Source organism: Oncorhynchus tshawytscha, linkage group LG12 (genome assembly GCF_018296145.1).
Source record: "Oncorhynchus tshawytscha isolate Ot180627B linkage group LG12, Otsh_v2.0, whole genome shotgun sequence".
NCBI classification, from domain to species: domain Eukaryota; kingdom Metazoa; phylum Chordata; class Actinopteri; order Salmoniformes; family Salmonidae; genus Oncorhynchus; species Oncorhynchus tshawytscha.
In genome coordinates this window covers 25,823,121-25,848,607 of record NC_056440.1, presented here as the reverse complement: position 1 = coordinate 25,848,607, position 25,487 = coordinate 25,823,121, and the positions used below count along the sequence as shown (strand labels likewise).

The following is a 25,487-nucleotide window of genomic DNA, read 5'->3' as shown; positions in this document are numbered from 1 at the left end:
GAGACAGATTTTCCGCTGAGTTGGGCCTCTCTTCCCTACAGTCATTGCCGGGCGGAGACGAAGGAAGGAAGCAGTAATTTAAATGCATGGCGAACAGTTTGGTGACAGAATGTCGTTTGGATGGTTGATCATATTTAATTAATTTGATCGCACACACTAATAACTTCACCAACCGTGTTTGTGGCAGTTAGCTAGTGTGTCATACGTAGCTACCAGCCAAGTTAGCCCACAGACTGCAGCAACACAGTGGACTGATCGGGGCTGATAGCTCAGCCAGCCAGCCAGAAGTGAGGACAGCTCGGCTCTTTCAGATATCTTGTCATGGAGGACCCATTTGACAGTGGTAAGGAATAATGATGACGCTTCCTAGCTGCTCCCCATAATTTCCAGCCAGCCACAATTTCTGTAGTAACGTTAGTTAGTTGGCTAACTAGCATTTTAGCTTGCGGACGGTTACCTACATAACGTTCCAAGTCAACAAGTGTCAGGCTGTTGACAGCCAGGCAGCAGTTTTGGGTCGAACTAATCAGCATTCATACACTTGTAATGATGGGTACGTTAGCTGATAGAAACATGACTAGGCCTTGGAGTACAGCTAAATTAAAATAGCCAGTGTATCTCTGACAGAGTTTGCCTGAGTAGACTGTGATCTGTAGCTTTAATTCTCAGTGTGACATTCACTTGGGGACACATTCCCCAGTCAGGCTGAGCTCAGAGTTAACTTTTGACTCTTTTCAGCCGAGGGCCTATATATTTAACCCATTAAAGCAGTGTTGCTCACAATTGTTTTGTAAGGGGGCTACTTGGGGTTGAGACAATCATTCAGAGGGCTGCACACATCTTTCATTTGTTGTACTTCTATTTCCAATATTAACAATGATCAATTCAGAGCAAATTCAGAGAAATTGAGCACATGTAAATATAAACATACACACACCAAATAGGCTACATCACGTGTATAAGACCCATAAGTTGGATGAGTGAAAATGTCCCTTCTGCTCCTTGACTGAATTCATTCTAAATGTATAGTCTGTTGTTGCTATCCTTGCGAGGCAAACCAGGTATGCATTGGCCAGTCTGTTTTTATGTTTTTATTTCACAATGTTCATTGTTGAAAATGTTGTTTCACATGAATAAGTGCTGACAAAAATTGTCACCCTTTGCACACACTGCTTCAGACGTGGATACTATGAGTCTGACACAAGGCCCCAGAAACATCTGATCTTAGTTCACCTTGTAATGTGTCATTGGCCTCCACTATCTCACTCTCTAGTCCAGCACGGTCAGGACAGAGGGCTGTGATGACTGGGGTCAGAGATGACACTATCTCACTCTCTAGTCCAGCACGGTCAGGACAGAGGGCTGTAATGACTGGGGTCAGAGATGACACTATCTCACTCTCTAGTCCAGCACGGTCAGGACAGAGGGCTGTAATGACTGGGGTCAGAGATGACACTGGCACATGAAATGGGTTCTTAATGACGTTATCTTTGAATCTAGACTCAAACTCCAACTCTTCCAACACATGCACAAATGCATCATAGCTAAAATGTTGCAGTATGTCTGGGTCGGATGTGGTGACTGCTCTGAGTAATGGGAAATTAAGAAATAGTCTTGTCAGGTATGAACTGTGTGGGGATTTTATTTTGAATTGCTATGATCACACGCAGCATTCTGCATAGTTTAGCTTTCCCTTGGAGTTGGGGATTCATTGTTCAGGTGAAGTCAGTTCAAAAAGCCAGCTTTAATATCCACTGTGGATCATCCAGCTCAGGCTCCTCTGGCATTGCTTGCAACAAATTCACGGATTTGAGGGAAAATCTTTCCAAAACTCTGCCACCAGACAGCCATATCACCGCATTATAAAATATGTCGCTGTATTCTGTCTGGGTTTCCTCCAGCAACTGGCAGAATTGCCGGTGATTCAGTGCCCTCGCAATAATAATGTTCACCACGCGCACAAATTTGCTGCATCAAATTTGCTGCATCAAATTCTGTGCGTCACACTTTGAGTTTAGCCACAAGTGCTTCCTGATGAATGATTCAATGAAACGGGAATATCCTCTCTCTTGCAGAGTTGCAGTCCCTTAATTTGCTTTAAAATAGCTTCCCTGTTTGTGAAATCAGCGTACAATATTTAGGCTGAGGCCAAAAAACATTATTTTACATTGTCGTGTCTGTGAAGGCCACCTTGTTTCTTCGAGTATCCTAGCAATCTCATGTGCTGCCTCTGTCGTTTTCTATGCAACAGCGTTAGATCTGTTTATTTGTTTTTGTCCTTTGAGTAGCGCTTGTTGTTTCGGAGGTTGCTTTGTGGCAGATATTTTTTGTCATGGTGTGACTGGAAATGTCGCTATAAATTTGCTCGTTTAAAACAATTGACTGCCTTCTGGCAAATAAGACAAAGTGAGCTAGTCCCACCATGCAGGACAGAAGATTTTTGTTGTACATTTCTCTTGGAACTTTCTGTGTTCTTGAATCGACCGTATCCTTCTTTTAGCCACCGGAGCCACATTAGCTAGCTGCGTTTCCCCCCCGTTATCCCCCCTGTGATTTTCTGGTGGTTGTTTTATCATAGCTGTCACGTTGTTCTCCAGCTCTTCCCCCTCATTTTCATTGTCAATAGATTTAAGTAAAAAAAAATTTACAATGATCCATGTCGACCAGACTGCAAAATTAGCTAGTAGCAAACTGATATGTGTCAGTCGCCATAGCTGAGCAGTTGCGTTCCATTTCGGCCTTTCTGGTAAACAGCTGTGCTATAATGCCATCTATTTGCTGTCCAGGGAACAATAGATATATTCAATGAAGTGAATCAGTCCTGCATTAAATAGTACCCGTCTCAACGTCAACAGTGAAGAGGCGATACCGGCATGCTGGCCTTCTAGGCAGAGTTCCTCTGTCCAGTGTCTGTTCTTTTGTCCATCTTAATCTTTTATTTTTATTGGACAGTCTGAGATATGGCTTTTTCTTTGCAACTCTGCCTAGAAGGCCAGCATCCCAGAGTCGCCTCTTCACTGTTGAGACTGGTGTTTTGCGGGTACTATTTAATGAAGCTGCCAGTTGAGGACTTGTGAGGCATCTGTTTCTCAAACTAGACACTCTAATCTACTTGTCCTCTTGCTCAGTTGTGCACCGGGGCCTCCCACTCCTCTTTCTATTCTGGTTAGAGCCAGTTTGCGCTGTTCTGTGAAGGGAGTAGTACACAACGTTGTACGAGATCTTCAGTTTCTTGGCAATTTCTCGCATGAAATAGCCTTCATTTCTCAGAACAAGAATAGACTGACGAGTTTCAGAAGAAAGCTCTTTGTTTCTGGCCATTTTGAGCCTGTAATCGAACCCACAAATGCTGATGCTCCAGATACTCAACTAGTCTAAAGAAGACTTTAATCAGCACGACAGTTTTCAGCTGTGCTAAGGTAATTGCAAAATGGTTTTCTAATGATCAATTAGCCTTTTAAAATGATAAACTTGGATTAGCTAACACAACGTGCCATTGGAACACAGGAGTGATGGTTGCTGATAATGGGCCTATATTCCATAAAAACATCAGCTGTTTCCAGCTACAATAGTCATTTACAACATTAACAATGTCTACATTGTATTTCTGATCAATTTGATGTTATTTTAATGGACAAAAAATGTGCTTTTCTTTCAAAAACAAGGACATCTCTAAGTGACCCCAAACCTACTAATACTTAATTCTTATTATAATTTTTTTTAAATAGGCCCTATTATATTTCTAAATTCTAATCAAATTCGCTAGCCTACAATGCTAACTTTGTAGGCTGCATATCCTGTACCAGCATCGCATGTTCTCTCCCAGCTTCATGGTCTGAATGACGTGCGTAATTCCAGTTTGTATAATACAGTAACGTAATACAGTCCAGACCAAAAAAGATTAGCCTCCTGGAACTTGTTTAATTTATTTACCCAAGAGAGCATAGCTACATCTATGGGCTTTTATGTTTTTCTGTTGTGCGTAATGTGTGGTATCCTATATATCATATCATAGGTGACGTATTGAATGATGGCACAATCATTTGGGCTTGGGCTCATAAAATGTATTTAATGTAGGGGTCATAAAATGTATTTTATGAATGGCTCAGGTAGCATCAGACTTTAATTTTCATGCCGATCAAAGCTCTAATGAAATCCAGACATATTTATATGCTTTAGAATGACACTAACGATTTTGGCTGAAAATACCGGTTTATCCCGGGTGAAAGGGGATTTATTCTCGGGATGCATGGAACATTTGTAAAATACCAGGAAAATATTAAACCCTACTACTCAGGAAAGTGAGGAAACACAACTCAGATTGGTTTAGCCCACTGGGTTATATGCCAAGGTAAAGCCTGTCTGAGTTGAGTTTATTTCTAATGTGATGCAAGCTGGATGGTTTTTTTTCTTCCAGTCGTCATCAGAGGACCGTTGTATGTGTGCCAGCATTCTAAAATCTCTTTTACTCTTGTGGATTTCTATTCCTTTGCTACTACTGCTATCGCTCACTGATAACAACAAAATGCAAATAATTCCAGTAGTTTGGTCTTTCTGGTTCCTCTCCTGTGTGTAGGTGAAAATAGCATTTTTGGGCAGGCGATCTTAATCTTTGTCCCAAAAATACTTCTGACTCGCCTCATGGGCAAGTGCCTTTCTCAGACCTTAATGTCTATCCCTGTGAAATGTAATAGACATTTGGTGTTAGTTGCAGGTGGAGATGTTACATGTATCTCCTGTAAATAACAACAATCATTGATCAAATTAGTCAGAATTGGATATGTAGTCCACAATTTTCTGCTACTCAAAGATGCTATCTCCTCTTGTTTTGGTTACTCAGGCCAGCCTAGGCCAAGCAGTGTGTAGTGTTATTGACAGTCTGTGACTGTTTTAGCTTAGTGCATTTGTTTATCTGTTCTAAAAGCACATCGAGCTGTTGGAGACACGCCAAGCCCTGTTCAACATACGCACTAGCAACTGCAAGTGACACACCCGAGAAGGCAGGCTCCATTATGTCACAGTTGAGTTTATCCTACACAACTCAATCATATTTTATTTTCCTCTTAATTCAGTCAACTGGTTACTTGTTCAGGCCTGTACATTTGATTGGGCTCCTTATCCCATCTCTGTGGTGTGTCATGACATTGGCCTGGGGGTAGGTTTATGACAGTCATAAATATCTCTTTCCCCCCCTTTTTCCTCTCTCTACCCTACTGATGTTACATTTGCAAAACCCTTGGTTAACAGAGAGATTCTGGGAACATCAGAAGGTGGGGGGAAATTAACTATATTCTGGTAATCCGACCAATTCAACATATGCGGTGGTACTTAATGAATATGATGTCAGTTCGGTTGTCATCTGAGACATTCTCATCAATGATAAGATGACATAAACTCTACAGTGGAAAGTCTACACATCAGAGTTATCGGATTCACATGGAATTGTTATTCAATTTAAATGTTTGAATATGAAATTATTCGTGATGGGATGAAATGTGATTTTAGCTTCTAAAATGTGAGATTTGGGTTTTCATAAGGTAGGGCTCTGCTCAATCAGTGGCCCGCCCCTGTGAAGGGACATGGGCTATACAAAATTCAAACACGCCCTCCCCTCTCTTCCTATATAAAGCCTTGACGACAATATAACCTCCTGTTCCGAGGATGTGAGGACGACTGTCCGATGTCAGAATGGTTCAGATAATAACTACAGAACGAAGCCAACATCAGCATGAGCTTTGGTTGCGAATGGTATGAACTTTGAACTCTTATTCACTACAGAAGTGATACCTCCTAGCCGTTGAGTTAGCAACAGCCGCTGCAAATGAGGGTTAGGAAGGAACAGACAGAGTATCCTATCCATCACACAACGATGTTACTATAACATATCCAATTGACCACCAGAGACATTCTTCAAAGGACAAAGGACTCGGTTTGGCAACACGGCCTTCCATCTAACACCAACCTACCGAAGCGCAGCTCAGAGTAAATAATTATTGCATTTTCCTTTTCCAAATGGGTGGTAATTTAGAATGCATAAGATACTGTATTTACGATAGCACAGATTCGCCCTTTGTTCCTCAGTCTTCCCGCTCTTTCACTCAAACCCAGCCCTTTTCTTTTGTGTAACCAGCTGTCATATCTGTTCCGCCCGCTAGGGACGTTTTCCTTTATGACGTCATTTGTAATCAAGTTTTGATTTAAATATGTTTGTGTAATTCTGTGTGATTAGTTAGGTATTTAGTAAATAAATAATTAAACCCAATTTTGTATTGCTGATTCAACTTGTTAGCCAGGGTTCGTGCAGATAACCAAGAATTTACAACTTTCAGATGAGACTGAATTAAGATTACGATTAATATTGACTGCTATTAATGTAAAATATTACTAGGTCTTTAAGAGTTTATTCGGAAGATAACAGCTCTATAAATATTATTTAGTGGTGCCCCAACTCTCTAGTTAATTACATTTACATGATTAGCTCAATCAGGTAATATTAATGAAGGAGAAATTATTTTATAGAATAGCATGTCATATCACTTAATCCGACATACACACACACACACACACACACCTGTCGTGTCTTTGGCTGTGTGTGTGTGTGTGTGTGTGTGCTTAAATAAGGACCAGAAGGTTCTTTCTGTCGGCTCAGTAGCACTGACTGTACTTTCCTGCTCTAGTTCTGTGCTGTCTGGTTTATGGCTCAACAGCTTTATTAGAGCAAATAAAGGACTTCTGTCTTTTCGGATTAGAACACAGACACACACACTACTAGTCAATAGACACAGCTGTCTTTCTCTGTGGGGGCTTTTTCATTAAAGCTTAATTGACTATTTGAAAAATATTCCAAGTATGTTATTTCATTAGCCTAGCCTGCCGCAATTCAGAATGCACAAGGCCTTCGTGAAAAGCCTAACTGATGGGGGGAGTCCTGTCCTGGACATTGTGAGTGCACTAGTAGGCCTATGTATGGAGCTGAAATGTCCAGAGGTTATGCCTTGTTCAGCTGACAGACAGTCAGGTTGTTTTCACTCAAACACAGCTTCACCTACTTGGCCTTATATACCCTGCACTGGCCTCAAACTTCAGGTCTGCGTGGCTCTAGCTAAGTGGTGTAGGCTATAGGATAAACATATGTCTGTGTATGTTTGGTGAAAACAGGAAAAGTGTGGTGAGCTGCTGCTGACACTTTCCATTTCACTGCTGCTTCCGTTACAGCCCTTGCTGTTTCAGTTTGAGGTGCTGTCATTTTGGTCTGAATAACAGATACCATATTTATAGAACACCTCATTTGACACTATAATACTAGTTGTTCTAACATGGCATTAGGTCTGTCGGGTTGGTGTGAGTCAGAAAAATCTAAGGTTGTTATGGTTCTTCTTTTGATCTGAGTATTATTTACATAGGAAAGATATTCAGCTCCATATTATTAGGAGCAAGACTGTCTGCAGTGCTGCAGACCAGTTGACCTCTGAATCAGAACTATGTCTGCTGCAGGAAGGATTAGGGGAAACTGATGGCTTCATTCTCTTGTTAACTTGGTGTAGGCAGCTCAGCCCTACCAACACGCACGCTTTCTCACAATGGAAAACACAATGGAACGAACGTACTAGGTGTATGAGATGGCTTTGTTCTTGCTCTTCACTTAGCCTACACGGTACACCCACTATTCACACACACGCTGGGACTTCAGAATACTTGCTCTTATTACAGGAGAGAATGGGACATTTTATACAGTTTGACAACTGTTGTTATTTTTGAATTAGAGAGTTGAGCGTTTGTCTGTAGAGACACAGGGGATAATCAATAGAAATGGAGCCACACACACACACTTTATTGAACATGTGTGTGTGTTAACCTTTTTGTTTATTTGTGTAACCAGAGCGAGCATCCCTGCCCAGGAACATGATAGAGAACAGTATGTTTGAGGAGGAACCTGACGTGGTGGACCTGGCTAAAGACTCTACAGCCTTCCCGGTAATACATACTATACAGCACTGACATTAACCCATCCACCCATCAGTTGTATCGTCTCTTCTAACTGTTTGACTTTTTCCAGATTTTCACATTGTCCCCCCTCTTCCACCTCCCTCCAGGCGTTGGAACCAGATGAGGTGGTGTACGAGCCCCGTAGCTCCCGTCTGCTGGTGCGAGGTCTGGGAGAGAACGACCTGGACGATGAGGAGGAGGACTATGAGTCGTCAGCCCGCCTACTCGGCATGTCCTTCATTAACAGAAGCTCCACCCACAATCCTAGCTCCTCCCCTTACAACAGACAGGCTCCACCCAGGTCATTTTTACTTTTCAAACCCAATCAAACTTTATTTAAAGTGAATTTAAACATCCCAGTACACTTTACAGTAAATTTAAAAACAAACATAAACAGTAATATTATAGTTATAGATTTGTAAATACTGTTTTTTGTTTTTTGGCCAGGTTATGTTCCTGCCCCTCGGCTCGTATGCTGGTGGTGGGCGTGTTCATCTTGGTACTGGTCGCATCCATGGCGATGGCTCTCTACTTCCTGCCTGGCTGTACCTTCACTAAGGTAGGGGTGTGTGTGTTGGAGTGTCGGGGGTTTGTGTATGTGAAAAGTGTGTGGCTCCTGCATTGGCCTCCACAGGTACGGGAAGTGGTACCAGTGCCAAAAGGGCAAGATGGTATGTGTATACAGTTGAAGTCGGAAGTTTACATACACCTTAGCCAAATACATTTAGCCAAATACATTTTCACAACTCCTGACATTTAATCCTAGTAAAAATACCCTGTCTTGGGTCAGTTAGGATCACCACTTTATTTTAAGAATGTGAAATGTCAGAATAATAGTAGAGAGAATTATTTATTTCAGCTTTTATTTCTTTCATCACATTCCCAGTGGGTCATAAGTTTACATACACTGAATTAGTATTTGGTAGCATTGCCTTTAAATTGTTTAACTTGGGTCAAACGTTTCGGGTAGCCTTCCACAAGCTTTCCACAATAAGTTGGATGAATTTTGGCCCATTCCACCTGACAGAGCTGGTGTTACTGAGTCAGGTTTGTAGGCCTCCTTGCTCACACACGCTTTTTCAGGTCTGCCCACACATTTTCTATAGGATTGAGGTCAGGGCTTTGTGATGGCCACTCCAATACCTTGACTTTGTTGTCCTTAAGCCATTTTGCCACAACTTTGGAAGTATGTTTGTGGTTAATGTCCATTTGGAAGACCCATTTGCGACCAAGCTTTAACTTCCTGACTGATGTCTTGATGTTGTTTCAATATATCCACATACTTTTCCTGCCTCATGATGCCATCTATTTTGTGACGTGCACCAGTCCCTCCTGCAGCAAAGCACCCATGATGCTGCCACCCCCGTGCTTCACGGTTGGGATGGTGTTTTTCAGCTTGCAAGCCTCCCCCTTTTTCCTCCAAACATAACGATGGTCATTATGGCCAAACAGTTCTATTTTTGTTTCATCAGACCAGAGGACATTTCTCCAAAAAGAGTGATCTTTGTCCCCATGTGCAGTTGCAAACCGTCTGTCTTTTTATGGGGTTTTTGAAGTGGTGGCTTCTTCCTTGCTGAGCGGCCTTTCAGGTTATGTCGATATAGGACTCGTTTTACTGTGGCTATAGATACTTTTGTACTTGTTTCCTCCAGCATCATCTGCTGTTCTGGGATCGATTTGCACTTTCCCACCAAAGTACGTTCATCTCTAGGAGACAGAACGTGTCTCCTTCCTGAGCGGTATGATGGCTGGTGGTACCATGGTGTTTATACTTGCGTACTATTGTTTGTACAGATGAACGTGGAACCTTCAGGCATTTGGAAATTGCTCCCAAGGATGAACCAGACTTGGGGAGGTCCCTAATTTTTTTTCTGAGGTCTTGGCTGATTTCTTTTGATTTTCCCATGATGTCAAGCAAAGAGGCACTGAGGTTTGAAGGTATGCCTTGAAATACATCCACAGGTACACCTCCAATTGACTCCAATGATGTCAATTAGCCTATCAGAAGCTTCTAAAGCCATGATGTTATTTTCTGGATTTTTCCAAGCTGTTTAAATGCATAGTGAATTTAGTGTATGTAAACTTCTGACCCACTGGAATTGTGATTAAGTGAAATAATCTGTCTGTCAACAATTGTTGGAAAAATGACTTGTGTCGTGCACAAAGTAATGTTCTAACCGACTTGCCAAAACTATAGTTTGTTAACAAGACTTTTGTGGAGTGGTTGACAAACGAGTGTTAATGACTCCATCCTAAGTGTATTTAAACTTCAGACTTCAACTGTATACACGGTGCCTTCAGAAAGTATTCATACATCTGGACTTATTCCACATTTTGTTGTGTTACAGCCTGAATTTAAAATGCATTAAATTGCCTCGTACCTCTGCACATTGATCTGGTACTGGTACTCCCTGTATATAGCTCCATTCTTGTGTATTTTATTTTATTCCTCTCGTGTTCGTTACTATTTTATTTTTGATTATTTTTGCATTGTTGGGGAAGGTTCGTAAGCAAGCATTTCATTGTCAAGTCTATACCAGTTGTATTCGGCGCATTTGATAAATATAATTTGATTTCAAACATGTATTTTTTTTCCTCACGCATCTACACACAATACCCCAGAATGACAAGGGAAAACAAGTTTTTAGAAATTTTACAAATTTATCAAAAAATTAAATACAGACATCACATTTCCCTAAGTATTTACTCCACTGAATTAATACATGTTAGAATCACCTTTGGCAGTGATTACAGCTGTGAGTCTTTCTGGGTAAGTCTCTAAGAGCTTTGCACACCTGGATTGTACATTATTTGCAAATTATTCACAAATTATTCAAACCCTGTTTTAGGTTATTGTCCTGCTGAAAGGAGAATGTATCTCCCAGTGTCTGTTGGAAAGCAGACTGAACCAAGTTTTTCTTTAAGGTTGTGCCTGTGCTCTATTCCGTTTATTTTTATCCCCAAAAAACTTCCTAGTACTTTCCGATGACATGCATACCCATAACAAGATGAAGCCACCAACATGCTTGAACATATGAAGAGTGGTACTCAGTGATGTGTAGGATTTGCCCCAAACATAATGCTTTGTATTCTGGACATAAAGTTAATTTCTTTGCCAAGTTTTTGCACTTTTACTTTAGTGCCTTAGGATGCATGTTTTAGAATATTTATATTCTGGTCAGGCTTCCTTCTTTTCACTCTGTAATTTAGGTTAGTATTTTAGAGTAACTACAATGTTAATGATCCATCTTAAGTGTTCACCTATCACAGCCATTAAACACTGTACCTGTTTATAAAGTCACCATTGGTCTCATGGTGTAATCCCTGAGCGGTTTCCTTCCTCTCTGGTAACTGAGTTAGGAAGGACTCCTGTATCTGTATAGTGGCTGGGTGTAATGATACACCATCAAAGTGTAATTATTAACTTCACCATGATCAAAGGAATATTCAATGTCTGCTTCTTTTTATTTTTCCCACCTAGAAGGTGCCCTTCTTTGCGAGGCATTGGAAATCCTCCCAGGTCTTTGTAGTTGAATCTGTTCTTGAAATTCACTGTTCGACTGAGGGACCTTACAGATAAGTGTATGTGTGGGGTACAGAGTTGAGGTAGTCATTCAAAAACCATGTTAAACACAATTATTTCACACAGAGTGAGTCCATGCATCTTAATACGGTATGTGACTTGTTAAGCACGTTTACTCCTGAACTTATTTAGACTTGCCATAACGAAGGGGCTGAATACTTACTGACTCAAAACATTTCAGCTTTAATTTTGAATGAATTTGTAAAAAAATTGAAAAACATAATTCCACTTTGACATTCTGGGGTATTGTGTGTGTGTGTAGTGCAGTGACACACATTGTCAATTGAATCAATTTAAAATGCAGGCTGTAACACAACAAATACTTTCTGAAGTAACTGTGTATATTCACTGTGTTGATCCTCTTTCTCCCCAGGCTGGCTGTGGTAAGGCTAACTCCTCCACTCCTATGGAGCCATCCTATCCTAACAGCACCAATGGGGAGCTGTTTCCCTGGAATGAGATCCGACTCCCAGCCAGTGTACGGCCTGTGAACTATGACCTCTCCTTGACCCCTAACCTGACTTCCATGACCTTCACTGGCCGCACTGTCATCAACATGACAATACTACACGACACCAAGCGCATAGTTCTGCACAGCTCTGAACTCATTATCACCAAGGCAACCTTCCAGGTAGTCTATGATCAGCCGTGCCATTGCTATTTACTCGAAAATAATATGAAGAGAAATAAATCTTTATAGGTTTCGATTTTTGACTGTAATTATTCTGATATTAATGCACAGTGTGTAACTGTCTCACTAGCAGTGTAGAGAGAGTAAGATTTGCTTCCCCTGTGAAGATAAATTGTTTTACCTCGATAATGAGGTTTTCCCTAGATGGTGATGTTTTCCCTAGATGGTGATGTTTTCCTTGCTCAGTAATGATTTATTAGATAATGTTTTACCTTATTAAATGCTGTTTTTAATATAACCCTTCCAGGTTGGAGAGGATAAGAGTGTTGAGGTGAAGGTGTTGGAGTATAAACCATGGCAGCAGATAGCTGTCAGCTTCCTAGAGGATCTGAAGGTAGGCCAGGTGTGTGTGTTAACGTTGGACTACGCAGCCAACCTCTCACACACCTATGACGGCTTCTACAACAGCTCCTACAACGACAAGACTGGAGCCAAGAGGTAAGCAAAATTATTTTTAAAACTATGTACTAAAGTTTGCTCTAAAAATAACATAACTCCAGGTGAATGCAGTGAGATGCATTCTGTAATAGTGTGTAAACTTGACAATGTTTGTTGACGTAGTAAACTACAACTCCAGTTTGAGCCTCTCTGTGTGTGACTCTGGTCACCGTCTCCTCAGGGTCCTAGCTGCCACCCAGTTTGAGCCCCAGGCAGCCAGGAAGGCCTTCCCCTGTTTTGACGAGCCGGCTTTTAAAGCCACTTTCCTGGTCAGGATCACAAGGGAGCCTGGATACATCACTCTGTCCAACATGCCCCAGGTACTGTGTGTGTGTGTGCTTGAGAGTTTGCCTGCACCAGTGTATTTTTAAGTGGTAAACCTGCATCAATACATTACAAAATCAAATACGTGATATCAAGTGATTACTGGAGACACTTGACATGAAGAATGCCAGTGATTAAATAACCTGTTAATATAACTGTTGTTGTGTTCCCCAGGCTAAGACGACTACATTACCCAGCGGCCTATTGGAGGATGAGTTTGAGCAGACTGGCGTTAATATGAGCACCTACCTGGTGGCCTTCATCGTAGCCAACTTCACCAGCATTACTAGAAACGTCTCCAATACACTGGTACGTACAGAATCGCTGCCTCACAATCTATTCACACTATTTATATGACCTGCAAAACACTGGAATGCAACTGTCTACTCTGTGCCTATCCCCCTATTTTGGGATCTAATGTATTTATTCCATTTCTATGGTGTGTGTGTGTTCTAGGTGTCAGTGTACTCTGTGCCAGAGAAGAAGGAACACACACACTATGCTCTGGACACAGCCTCCACGCTGCTGCACTTCTACAACACCTTCTTTCACATTGACTACCCTCTGAGGAAACTAGGTGGGAGGTGACTCAAGACACAACACACAGACACTCAGCCTTCACACAATAAACCCATCGATTAGGGATAAAATTTTAAAAAAAATCCATTTTGGATTAAGGCTGTAATGTAACAAAATGTGTAAAAAGTCAAGGGTTCTGAATACTTTCTGAATGTATTCAGAATCCTTGACTTGTATTGTAGATTCATTTGAAAATGTGTGAGAAAAGTGTAATATTTTCGATAATGAGACACAAAATATGCCTTGGTATTTACCCCTCCACCTTTCCGTCCCTCTCTCTCTACTCTTCCTTCCTTCTCTCCACCTCCTCCAGACCTGGTTGCTATCCCAGACTTTCTGGCAGGGGCGATGGAGAACTGGGGTCTGATCACCTTTAGAGAGACCAGCCTGCTGGTGGGAAACCAGTCCTCTCCTCTCGACAAACAACTCATCGCTAACGTCGTAGCCCACGAGCTCGCTCACCAGGTGTGTGTTTGTCTGATGTGTTTGTCTGGTGTGTGTGTGTGTGTAGGCTACTATAAGGTGATGGAACATATGTGTATGTATCTCAGCAGTCTTAATGCTGTTTTGATGTTTGGTCATAAAACTGTTCTAATTCCGTTGTAATGTTGTGTGTCAGTGGTTTGGGAACCTGGTGACGATGCGTTGGTGGAATGACCTGTGGCTGAACGAAGGCTTCGCCACCTACTGGCAGTACACGTCCCTAATGACAGAGTTCCCACAGCTGGACCTAGTAAGCAGCACCAGGTCACACATGCAGGTGCTGTGTCAGTGTAGGTTTAGATAACCGTGGATTGATGATCCTTCTTCTCTGTCTCCAGGGCAATGTGTTCCTGGGGGTGCGCTTTAAGGCCTTGGCCAAAGATTCTTTAAACTCCTCCCACCCAGTGTCAGTGTCGTCCCAGGTGACCACACCTGAGCAGGTGTCTGAGATGTTTGACTCTGTCACCTATGAGAAGGTACAGTCTTGAGCTTTACTCACAAATGTGCTTAACATTTTATTGATTAGTAGAGCGAAGGATATTGGTGCTGTAGTCACATCAGTAATGTGTCTGTCTGTGACTGTCTGTCCATGTGTGTCTGTCTCTAGGGTGCTTCCCTCCTGCTGATGTTGAAAACCACTCTGCCAGACGGTCAGTTCAGGAAAGGACTCATAAAATACCTGGATAAATACAGAGGATCTAACACTGTTACTGAAGATCTCTGGAACAGTCTCACCCAGGTAGGTGTGGTCTGTCTGAGACACTCTATCTCCGTTTCCTGATTAGTTATTTTCACAGGTTCCTTATTTTGCGGCTGTAAAATCTGCCGCCATATCCTTCCTCTTTTCACAATGGTCACCCTGGCTGTGTATTAAGTGTGTGTGTCTTGTCTGTTGTATTAAGTGGGCGTCTGTTGTATTAGTACTACTGATGCTGATACTCCATCTCTCTCCCATGGTGATGAGTAGTCAAATTAGTAGATTCTTTATATTTATTATTGCTGTTTGTTGGTTCTGGATGCTGCAGGCCCAGATGCTTCCCCAGCAGGAGAGTGTGTCAGACATGATGAGAACATGGACGCTGCAAAACGGCTTCCCATTAGTCACCGTCAGCCGCAAGGGTGGTCACGTGACGCTCACGCAGGAACACTTCCTGCTCTCCGCAGACAACGCCACACACACCTCTAAGTGAGACATGCACGCACATGCACACACACATTCACACACTCTCACGCACTCGCTCTCTCACACACTCGCTCTCAATCACACACTCTCTCACACATACACACACACACACATTCAGACCAACCTTTCTTTGTGTTCTCCTCAGCCTGTGGCATATCCCCGTGACGTATGTGAATGACAGCTGTAGCTCTGCCCCTTCCTGCAGACAGATCTTCACGCTGAGAAATAAGACAGGTAAATAATAAGGCCTGGAAAATAATAAGACCGGTAAAACTCTGTACATTCAGCTCTGTAGTTGTCAGTGATCTTGACTAACTTCATGAATTGTCTAATTCAAGCAAGCCTTTATGATTTTAATTGCTTGTGATACATATTTATACAGTGCATTCAGAAAGTATTCAGACCCCTTGACTTTTTCCACATTTTGTTACGTTTCAGCCTCATTCTAAAATGGAATTAATTGTTTTTGTCCCCTCGTCAATCTACACACAATACACCATAATGACAAAGCAAAAACAAAATTGTTGCCAATTTATTTAACCCCCAATTTATTGCATAAGTATTCAGACCCTTTACTTAGTACTTTGTTGAAGCACCTTTGGCAGCGATCACGGCATCGAATTTTGTTCCTCATCGTCTGAGAGTCTTTAGGTGCCTCATGGCAAACTCCTAGTGGGCTGTCATGTGCCTTTTACTGAGGAGTGGCTTCCATCTGGCCATTCTACCATAAAGGTCTGATTTAAAAAAAAAAACATTTTACCTTTTATTTAACCAGGTAGGCAAGTTGAGAACAAGTTCTCATTTACAATTGCGACCTGGCCAAGATAAAGCAAAGCAGTTCGACACATACGACACAGAGTTACACATGGAGTAAAACAAACATACAGTCAATAATACAGTAGAAACAAGTCTATATACGATGTGAGCAAATGAGGTGAGAAGGGAGGTAAAGGCAAAAAAAGGCCATGGTGGCAAAGTAAATACAATATAGCAAGTAAAACACTGGAATGGTAGATTTGCAGTGGAAGAATGTGCAAAGTAGAAATAAAAATAATGGGGTGCAAAGGAGCAAAATAAAAAAATAAAATTAAAATAAATACAGTAGGGAAAGAGGTAGTTGTTTGGGCTAAATTATAGGTGGGCTATGTACAGGTGCAGTAATCTGTGAGCTGCTCTGACAGCTGGTGCTTAAAGCTAGTGAGGGAGATGAGTGTTTCCAGTTTGAGATTTTTGTAGTTCGTTCCAGTCATTGGCAGCAGAGAACTGGAAGGAGAGGCGGCCAAAGAAAGAATTGGTTTTGGGGGTGACCAGAGAGCTATACCTGCTGGAGCGCGTGCTACAGGTGGGTGATGCTATGGTGACCAGCGAGCTGAGATAAGGGGGGACTTTACCTAGCAGGGTCTTGTAGATGACATGGAGCCAGTGGGTTTGGCGACGAGTATGAAGCGAGGGCCAACCAACGAGAGCGTACAGGTCGCAATGGTGGGTAGTATATGGGGCTTTGGTGACAAAACGGATGGCACTGTGATAGACTGCATCCAAAATTGTTGGAGTGCTGCAGAGATGGTTGTCCTTCTGGAAGGTTCTCCCATCTCTACAGAGAAACCCTGGAGCTCTATCAGGTTCTTGGTCACCTCCTTGACCAAGGCCCTTCTCCCCTAATTGCTCAGTTTGGCCTAGCGGCTAACTCTAGGAAGATTCTTGGTGGTTCCAAACATCTTCAATTTAAGAATGATGGAGGCCACTGTGTTCTTCAGAATCTTCAATGCTGCAGACATTTTTTGGTTACCTTTCCCAGATCTGTGCCTTGACACAATCCTGTCTCAGATCTGTATAGACAATTCCTTCGACCTCATGGCTTGGTTTTTGTTCTGACATGCACTGTCAACTGTGGGACCTTATATAGACAGGTGTGTGCCTTTCCAAATCATGTCCAATCAATTGAATTTACCACAGGTGGACTCCAATCAAGTTGTAGAAACATCTCAAGGATGATCAATGGAAACAGGATGCACCTGAGCTCAATTTCAAGTCTCATAGCAAATGGTCTGAATACTTATGTAAATAAGGTATTTCTGTTTTTTTATTTTTAATACATTTGCTAAAATGTCTTGATCCTGTTTTCACTTTCTCATTATGGGGTATTGTGTGTAGATTGCTGAGGATTTAATAAAAAATGTAATAATCCGTTTTAAAATAAGGCTGTAACGTAAGAAAATGTGTAAAAAGTCAAGGGGTCTGAATACTTTCCGAAGGCACTGTATATAGTAGCCTGCTGGTTGTATGCGCTGAGGTTCTAGGTAAAAGCATGACCATGTGTCTAAGTGCATTATTATGTGTTTCCAATTAGCGACTCTGAATGTGTCGGACAGTGTGAAGTGGCTGAAGTTCAACTACATGAACACGGGCTTCTATATAGTTCACTATGGAGACGAGGGCTGGGCCACTCTCATAGATGCTCTTAAGACTGATATCAACACACTCACACCCCACGACCGCGCTTCACTCATACACAACATCTTTGCCCTGTCCAGGTCAGTGTGTGTGTTTGTACTGTGGCATGGTACGCTCAATGATCATAGTAGCTGGGAGATGGATGTCTGTCTCTCAGAAAGACTCGATTCATTTTTCTTTATGTGGTCGATGCTGTAAAAAATAATATTCTGAGTCAACCTACCTGGTAAAATAAGGTTATAAATAGATTATACATAGATTCATCTATTTTTAACCTCATTTTACCAGGTAGGATGACTGAGAACACATTATTTTAACAGCAATGTCCACTTTTTAAAAAAAGAAGTCATAATTGGAGGCCTGTCTTAATACTCTGCCTGGACTTGTACAATTGCGTGAATGTCTGCATTTTAGTTCCACAGACACAAATAGACAGAATTCATTCAGATCTATTGTCTATTTTTCTCTTCCCCTCATCAGACTGGGTCGTGTGTCCTTCCGTCAAGTTTTAAATCTGTTGGACTATGCCACCAATGAGACTGAGACTGCTCCTCTGACAGAGGCCCTGTCACAGCTCAGCTCTGTCTACAGACTACTGGACAAGAGACAGGAGCAAAGACTGGTGGCCCGCATGAAAGTAAATGCACACACACACACACTAGATTGTCAGGTACCTTGTTTTGGAGCCTAGTCTCACCATTTGGGACACACTGACTGTGCTTTCACTTTGTAATGTGTGTTTCAGGTGTACATTTGGGGTCATTTTGGCCAACTGATGGACAGTCAGGACTGGGGAGAGGAGGAGAGTGTGTCCAAACAGGAGCTGAGGTCAGTCCTGCTAGAGATGGCCTGTAGTCTGGGACGGCAGAACTGTACTGACCAGGCCACCGCCCTCTTCGACCAGTGGACCAACTCCAACCAAACCAAACCGTAGGTACACACACCAATTGACTTTAGAGTTTATAATAAAGAATATATATATTTTTGCTGGTTTAAAAATATATATACTTTTAAGTTTTTTGGCCGCCATGGTCCTTCATCCGTAGTAAAGCTAGATATCTATTCTATAGTGATCTTGTGGTGCTCTGTTGTCTCCTCCAGGATCCCAGGTGATTTGCAGCGAGTGGTGTTCTCTACAGCGGCCCAGTCTGACCTCAGATGGCTTTCTCTCATGGAGGCATACAGTTCCACCACATATGACTCTGAGAAACGCAAGATACTGCAGGCCCTGGCCTCCACACAGGACCCACAAAGCATCGTATGGTAAGGGTGTACTCAAGCTGATCTTCCCCCTGAAGCTAGGACAGAAGAGTCCCTTCCCATCTTCCTGAAAACATCTGAAACCCTACCTCTTCAAGGAGTATTTTAAATACCCTCTCCCCTCTTCTCGCACCCCCTCCTCGCACCCCCTCATGCCCGAGGCTTTCGTGAACTAACATTCGCACTTCACTTTTTGCTCCCTTACTAGATCTGACTTTACTGATAGCTACTTTATTGGGGAAAAAGTGCACTTACTATGACTGAGATAGGTAGGTGGGACAACCACTTATCTTAGGATGAATGGACTAACTATGTCGCTCTGGATAAGAGTGTCTGCTAAATGACTAAAATGTATAATGTGCCTAAGCTGTGCCCAGATATGTTTGTAGCGGCCTATGGTGTGTGTCTCTGCATCACTCTAAACACCTCCTCCTTCAGGATTCTGAGCACGGGGCTCGAGGGAGGGATTATCCAGACCCAGGAGCTGCCATTGGTCATCAGCACCATGAGTGACGGCTTCGCTGGCCACTTGCTCGTCTGGGACTTTGTCAAAGAGAACTGGGACAGGATCATAGAGAAGTGAGTGCCACCTTATTCATAAGAGCAATTATACACTGAGTGTACAAAACATTAAGAACACCTGCTTGTTCCATGACAGACTGACCAGGTGAAAGCTATGATCCCTTTTTAATGTCACTTGTTAAATCCACTTCAATACGTGTTGATGAAGAGGAGGAGACCGGTTAACCTGTCTAGGACTAGTGGAACACCCCCCGCAACAGCCAGTGAAAGTGCAGGGCGCCAAATTCAAAATGACAATCTCTTAATTAAAATTCCTCAAGCATACAAGTATTTTACACCATTTTAAAGATAGAATTCTCGTTAATCCAGCCACAGTGTCTGATTTCAAAAAGGATTTACAGCGAAAGCACCACAAACGATTATGTTAGGTCACCACCAAGCCACAGAAAAACACAGCCATTTTTCCAGCCAAAGAAAGTCACAAAAAGCAGAAAGAGATAAAATTCATCACTAACCTTTGATCTTCATCAGATGACACTCATAGGACTTCATGTTACACAATACATGTATGTTTTGTTTGATAAAGTTCATATTTATATAAAAAAATCTGAGTTTACATTGGCGCGTTACGTTCAGTAGTTCTAAAACACACAGTGATATTGCAGAGAGCCACATCAATTTAAACATTGATAAAGATACGACTATTATACATGGAACTTTAGATAAACTTCTCCTTAATGCAATCGCTGTGTCAGATTTTTTTAAAACTTTAACGGAGAAAGCAAACCATGCAATAATCTGAGTACAGCCTTGAGACAACAAAGCAGACAAAAAGATACCCGCCATATTGGGTAGTCAACATTACTCAGAAATGGCATTTTTAATATTCACTTACCTTTGATGATCTTCATCAGAATGCACTCCCAGGAATCCCAGTTACACCATAAATGTTTTATTTGTTCGATAATGTCCATCAGTTATATCCAAATATCTTATTTTGTTCGGGCGCTTTGTAAACAAATCCAAAAGCGCATTCAGGTCGCGTCAAACATCGGACGAAAAGTTCAAAAAGTTCCGTTACAGCCCGTAGAAACATGCCAACCTAAGTATGGAATCAATCTTTAGGATGTTTTTAACATAAAACTTCATTAATGTTTGTACAAATGAAGTGGAACGTAGCTACCTTTCACGTGAGCGCGCCAGACCGAGGCTGTGACACTCTGACAGACCACTCACTCAAAAAGCTCTTATGAGCCCCTCCTTTAGAGTAGAATCACCAAAACAGTTTGTAAATACTGTTGACATCTAGTGGAAGCCTTGGGAAGTAAAACATAACTAATATCACCCTGTATCTTCAATGGGGAATGAGTTGAAAAACTACAAACCTTAGATTTCCCACTTCCTGGTTTGATTTTTCTCAGGTTTTCGCCTGAGTTCTGTTATACTCACGGACATCATTCAAACAGTTTTAGAAACTTCAGAGTGTTTTCTATCCCATACTAATAATAATATGCATCTGGGACAGAGTATGCTCAACAGCTTCCTGTGTGTATCAAGAATGGTCCACCACCCAAAGGACATCCAGCCAAGTTGACACAACTATGGGAAGCATTGGAGACAACATTGGCCAGCATCCCTGTGGAACGCTTTCGCCACCTTGTAGAGTCCATGCCCTGATGAATGGAGGCTGTTCTGGGGGCAAAAGGGGGGGCAACTCAATATTAGGAAGGTGTTCCTAATGTTTGGTATAGTCAGTGCACATTTACATACTTACAGCATCAACCGACAGAACAATGGGCCCAAAAACAATAGTTTCCCAATCAATATCAGTGGGCCTGTTTCAATTGGCTCTTGTGGAGAAGTGGCTAGTTTCTATTGGCTGTTGTGAAGTAATGGCCTGTTTTTGATTGGCTGTGTGTGTAGGTTCCCAGTGGGGTCCTATCCCATCCAAAGCATAATCAAGTCCACTACCTCCCAGTTCTCCACTCAGACACACCTGGAGGAGGTGAGCTTACACCTCAGAACCATGCCGACTCTATATCATGTGTCTGTGTATCAGATGCCTAGTGCATGTTGGTCTTCTGTCATGTCAACTGTGTGTGTGTGTGTAGGTCCAGGGTTTCTTCTCCAATCTGAAGGAGCGGGGGTCTCAGATGCGTAGCGTCCAGGAGGCTTTAGAGACCATCAGACTGAACCAGCTCTGGATGGACAGGAACCTCCCAACACTCAGAATATGGCTCTAACATGGCTGCTTGGCAACTGTCACTCCCGGCAACCTGCTCCGAGGGGCATGTTGCCATGGCAACCACCGTGTTTGCACTATAGTAGGGCTTGTGTCTCAAATGACATCATATTCCCCATATAGTGGCTACTTTATTTTTTCACTATGATCAAGAGTAGTTCACTATATAGGGAACAGGGTCCTATGAGTTGTAGTAGCCAGCTCAGGGTTGCTCTAGAGATTGTGTATCTGACCCCGTATCAATCAGACTCTAACTCCTCTCTCTCTATGCTGTCGACCAAACCTTCACACCGCTTTCAACACAACAGCATGCCTGGACACACAACAGAGTGTCTATCTTTCAAACTCAACGTGCTTCACATTGTATGGAGGCAACTCACCCCTTCCACCACCCCCTAGTGCTGTAGCATCCACCTGAGAAAGGACAAGGAATACAGGAAGAGAACATGCTGTGTAATCAGCGCTGGCAACATGTCATCAGTATGTGTCACCTGTGAAACTCTCATGGCTCAGTGACTAATTGTGCTCTCTCAGGCCCTGGCCCCAACTCCAGCCTCCACATGACTGTCCTACTGTCTGGGGGAGGGGGAGAATGTCTGTTGAAGGCCAGAGTAAGGCTACAGAGCTGACGCACAATACAAAGGGGTTAGGTGACAGTGTACAGTAGACACGCTCAGCAGGCTACAGCCAGAACGTGTATATGTTGAAGAAAAATACCTTACTGTTTAGATCAGTGGTGTCCCCCCAAAAATGTGGGACTAAAAATGACTAAAACCAAATTGAAACTGTAAAAATGCTAATGGCGCTATATTTATAGCGTTTATTGACTGTCCAGCTCACTAATAATAACAGAAATGAAAACTAGACAGTCGGGGAGCATCAAAAATTCTCAAAATAATGGATAGAGGACTATTTTTTTTTTGCAGATTTTGGCACTTTTTAAGTATTTGTTTTTAAAGAGCGAATGTGGCCCTCAGGGTAAAATGAGTTTGAGACACCTGGTTTAAATGCTCCCAAAGTGAAACTCTACCACATTTCTACCACTGTCGGTCTGTTAGTTAGACCTCAAGAAGTGTTTTGGTCTGTTGGTATAAACCAGGGGACAACGTTTGGTTTGGCCCGCAAGGACCACTAGGGGGCCCCCGACTGACTTCCTTTTTTAGGAAGTCAGTCGGGTTCACAACTTACTGTTACGAGATACCATAGTAGAATACATAATGTGTCATTTCAAAATTTGGTAGTGCCTCAGCAGTTTTCCTCTCGTTATGTCAGTCACTGACAGTCAATCAACTAGCCCATGTCAGCTAACATCGATTGCTAGGTAAGTTAGTCTAGCCAGCTATCTAAACCTTGTAGTAATCATAGCCGAATTACTGACTGGGCATCCAAGGCCCAGGGGCCCTGACCTCCAGGGGGCCCCTCGTTTAATTTTGTTATTCACTCTCACAGATATCATAGGAACATGGCATAAGCCATAGCAGACTGTGTAGAACTGCAGGGAATTAGCATTAAATGTGGCAAAATGTCTCACCATCCCATGGAAAAATGTGTACAATCACATGAAATTAGTAATGTTGAATTGCTGAAAATCTGCTTTAAAATATTGGCAATCAGAATGTGTTGTTAGGTGTCAAGTTATACGGCTACGATTTGATTCATGTTTCAAGAACCTAAAAAGCTATTGTTTACCTTTTTAAAAATATTTCTAAATAAATGATTTCTTTTTTTGGGCTGCAGCTCATCACTCAGAATATATTTTGGTACACCAAGCCCAAGAGTTTGAGCCCCCCTGGTGTAAACGTTGGGTGAACTAAACACCCCGGCACTTCTGTTGAAGTAACTGTCATTGTTATATTTTGACAGTTAATGTCATACATTCATGTTTATCTAACAATGGTTTCAGTAACTGGCCTGCTGTCTAACTTTATTCAGATTGAAGGAGTATAGTTAAGACCGCTTTCCGCTTTTCCCTTGCAATCTGTGTCCAGAATATTTCACTCTCACAAATGCTTGTGAAGATGTAATGCTACTACTATCCTTACGTTGCTTTTTGATCATGTTTTCTGTGCGTGCAGATTTTTTCTTTCGTTTTTGATGTTTGGTTTTGGTTGTATATATGGTGTGTAGTGTGATGCCTCAGATGTATGAGTCCTGGTCAAATTCTTTTAATGGTTTTGTTTTTACTAAAGAACAAAGTGTACTGATGAATGTGAGGTCACTTCAAGGGCTCAGGATCTTGTATGAAACACAGCTAACTGTAGATCCATATTAGGGTTGGGTGGCTGCACCATGGTTCTTTTCAATTTAAATGGTGGTAATAATGAAATCAACAACTTCTTTAAATAATAATGTAAGTTTTTAAAGTACAGGGTTGCCTGATTGTTTCTGTCTTTTCCATTTAAGGAGTTTAGTGAGTGACCTAACAGTGTTGCGTCTGTAGACCTGGGTAGTGCAGTTTTAGCTGTGTCTGTAGTCCAACAGTCTTCTGTCGTTGGTTAGCCTGGCTTAGTGGGCTAGGTTACGTTGTCTCACTATGTGCGAGCTCTATGGTACTCCGATGTCTATTGTAGCCCTGTTGTTTTCAACTCTGTGTGGAAGATGATTGTATCAGCCTCCCGTCTGACTCTGGGTAGAAGATGATTGTATCAGCCTTCCGTCTGACTCTGGGTAGAAGTTCCCTGTAGGAACAGATCTATGATCAGTTACACAACAATTCAGACCTTAATCAAATATAAAACTGACCTTGGATCAGTGTCTAGGGCACAGTTAAATGAGGAGGACGGGCTTCTGGTAATGGCTGGACCAGAATAATGGTATCAAATGTATCGAACACAGCTTCCATGTGTTTTGATGCCATTCCAATTCCTCCGTACCAACCATTATTTTGAGCCGTCCTCTCCTCAGCAGCCTCCACTGGTCTAGAGGTAACTACCTCCTCTCTGCTGCAGCAGCATTGGCTCAGATGTTGGCAACCACTGAATGTCCTCAAGGAGCTCTTCTATTACATAACAACATGACAAATGAATATCTGAGCTTCTAATGTAGCTTCTCTTCTAATCTAAAGCCTCAGAGGTCTGTAGCTATGTCTCCTGTTTGGTACTGTCTCAATCTGAAGGAGGGTTTACTTCTCACTCTGAATGTTGTGATGTCATGTTGAAAACATTTGAACAGCTAGGTCGTATTGGCCGTTATGATATGTCTATTATGAAATCTATCTTGGGTGCAGAATTGTCAGTGTATTCCTATGCCAAGTCCACCTCGATTGTTGCTCATCATTTTAAACTGTTTTGCACTGGGGTTGAATGATGCTGAATATTGTCAGGCTCTTCATGTCATGAAAAAAAAGACGAATAAAATGTTTTCTGGACTTTCGCTGTTCTGTATTTGTGTGCTAAGCGTGGTCTGTGTTCAGCAGTTAGTGTTCGCTTGAGGCTTACCCAAATGTACTGCCTTTCTAGGGAGTTTTTCCTAGCCACCGTGCTTCTACACCTGCATTGCTTGCTATTTGGGGTTTTAGGCTGAGTTTCTGTACAGCACTTTGTGACATCAGCTGATGTAAGAAGGGCTTTCTAAATACATTGGATTGATATAAAGGTAATGTAGAATATACAGAGCTAGCACAGATATAACAATGACACAGATATTTCACTGGACGTATAACAGAAGCGTCCGTGTGGGGTTTCCCACTCACTACCAAATGATGTCATCAATGAAACATTTGATCTCAATACGGTTTTCTGCT

General features: G+C 42.1%; 1 protein-coding gene across 2 annotated transcripts; it reads left to right on the top strand.

Moving 5' to 3' along the window:
• On the top strand, nt 1-25,112 carry LOC112262802 (leucyl-cystinyl aminopeptidase). 2 transcript variants are annotated; one of them, XM_024438573.2, is made up of 22 exons: nt 3-343; nt 7,880-7,974; nt 8,094-8,287; nt 8,434-8,545; nt 11,943-12,200; nt 12,508-12,698; nt 12,880-13,018; nt 13,197-13,331; nt 13,479-13,599; nt 13,915-14,066; nt 14,221-14,334; nt 14,423-14,560; nt 14,692-14,823; nt 15,110-15,270; nt 15,413-15,501; nt 17,618-17,801; nt 18,202-18,358; nt 18,467-18,651; nt 18,823-18,984; nt 19,420-19,560; nt 21,427-21,508; nt 21,615-25,112. In XM_024438573.2, exons 1-22 carry the CDS (start codon nt 322-324, stop codon nt 21,744-21,746), a joined length of 3,096 nt encoding a protein of 1,031 aa, XP_024294341.1. In that variant the 5' UTR covers nt 3-321; the 3' UTR covers nt 21,747-25,112. The 2 variants fall into 2 exon arrangements, with proteins under 2 accessions (XP_024294342.1, XP_024294341.1); XM_024438574.2 differs by lacking the exons at nt 19,420-19,560; nt 21,427-21,508; nt 21,615-25,112 and having other exon boundaries at nt 1-343; nt 18,467-18,655; nt 18,823-18,960.
• Nucleotides 25,113-25,487: the final 375 nt, after the last annotated feature.

Excerpts from the sequence above, each read along its gene's own strand:
- LOC112262802 (XM_024438573.2), top strand. The coding sequence starts at position 322 with ATGGAGGACCCATTTGACAGTG. Across the intron at positions 12,201-12,507 it reads TCACCAAGGCAACCTTCCAG|GTTGGAGAGGATAAGAGTGT; the intron begins GTAGTCTATGAT and ends TAACCCTTCCAG. Across the intron at positions 21,509-21,614 it reads CTCAGACACACCTGGAGGAG|GTCCAGGGTTTCTTCTCCAA; the intron begins GTGAGCTTACAC and ends GTGTGTGTGTAG.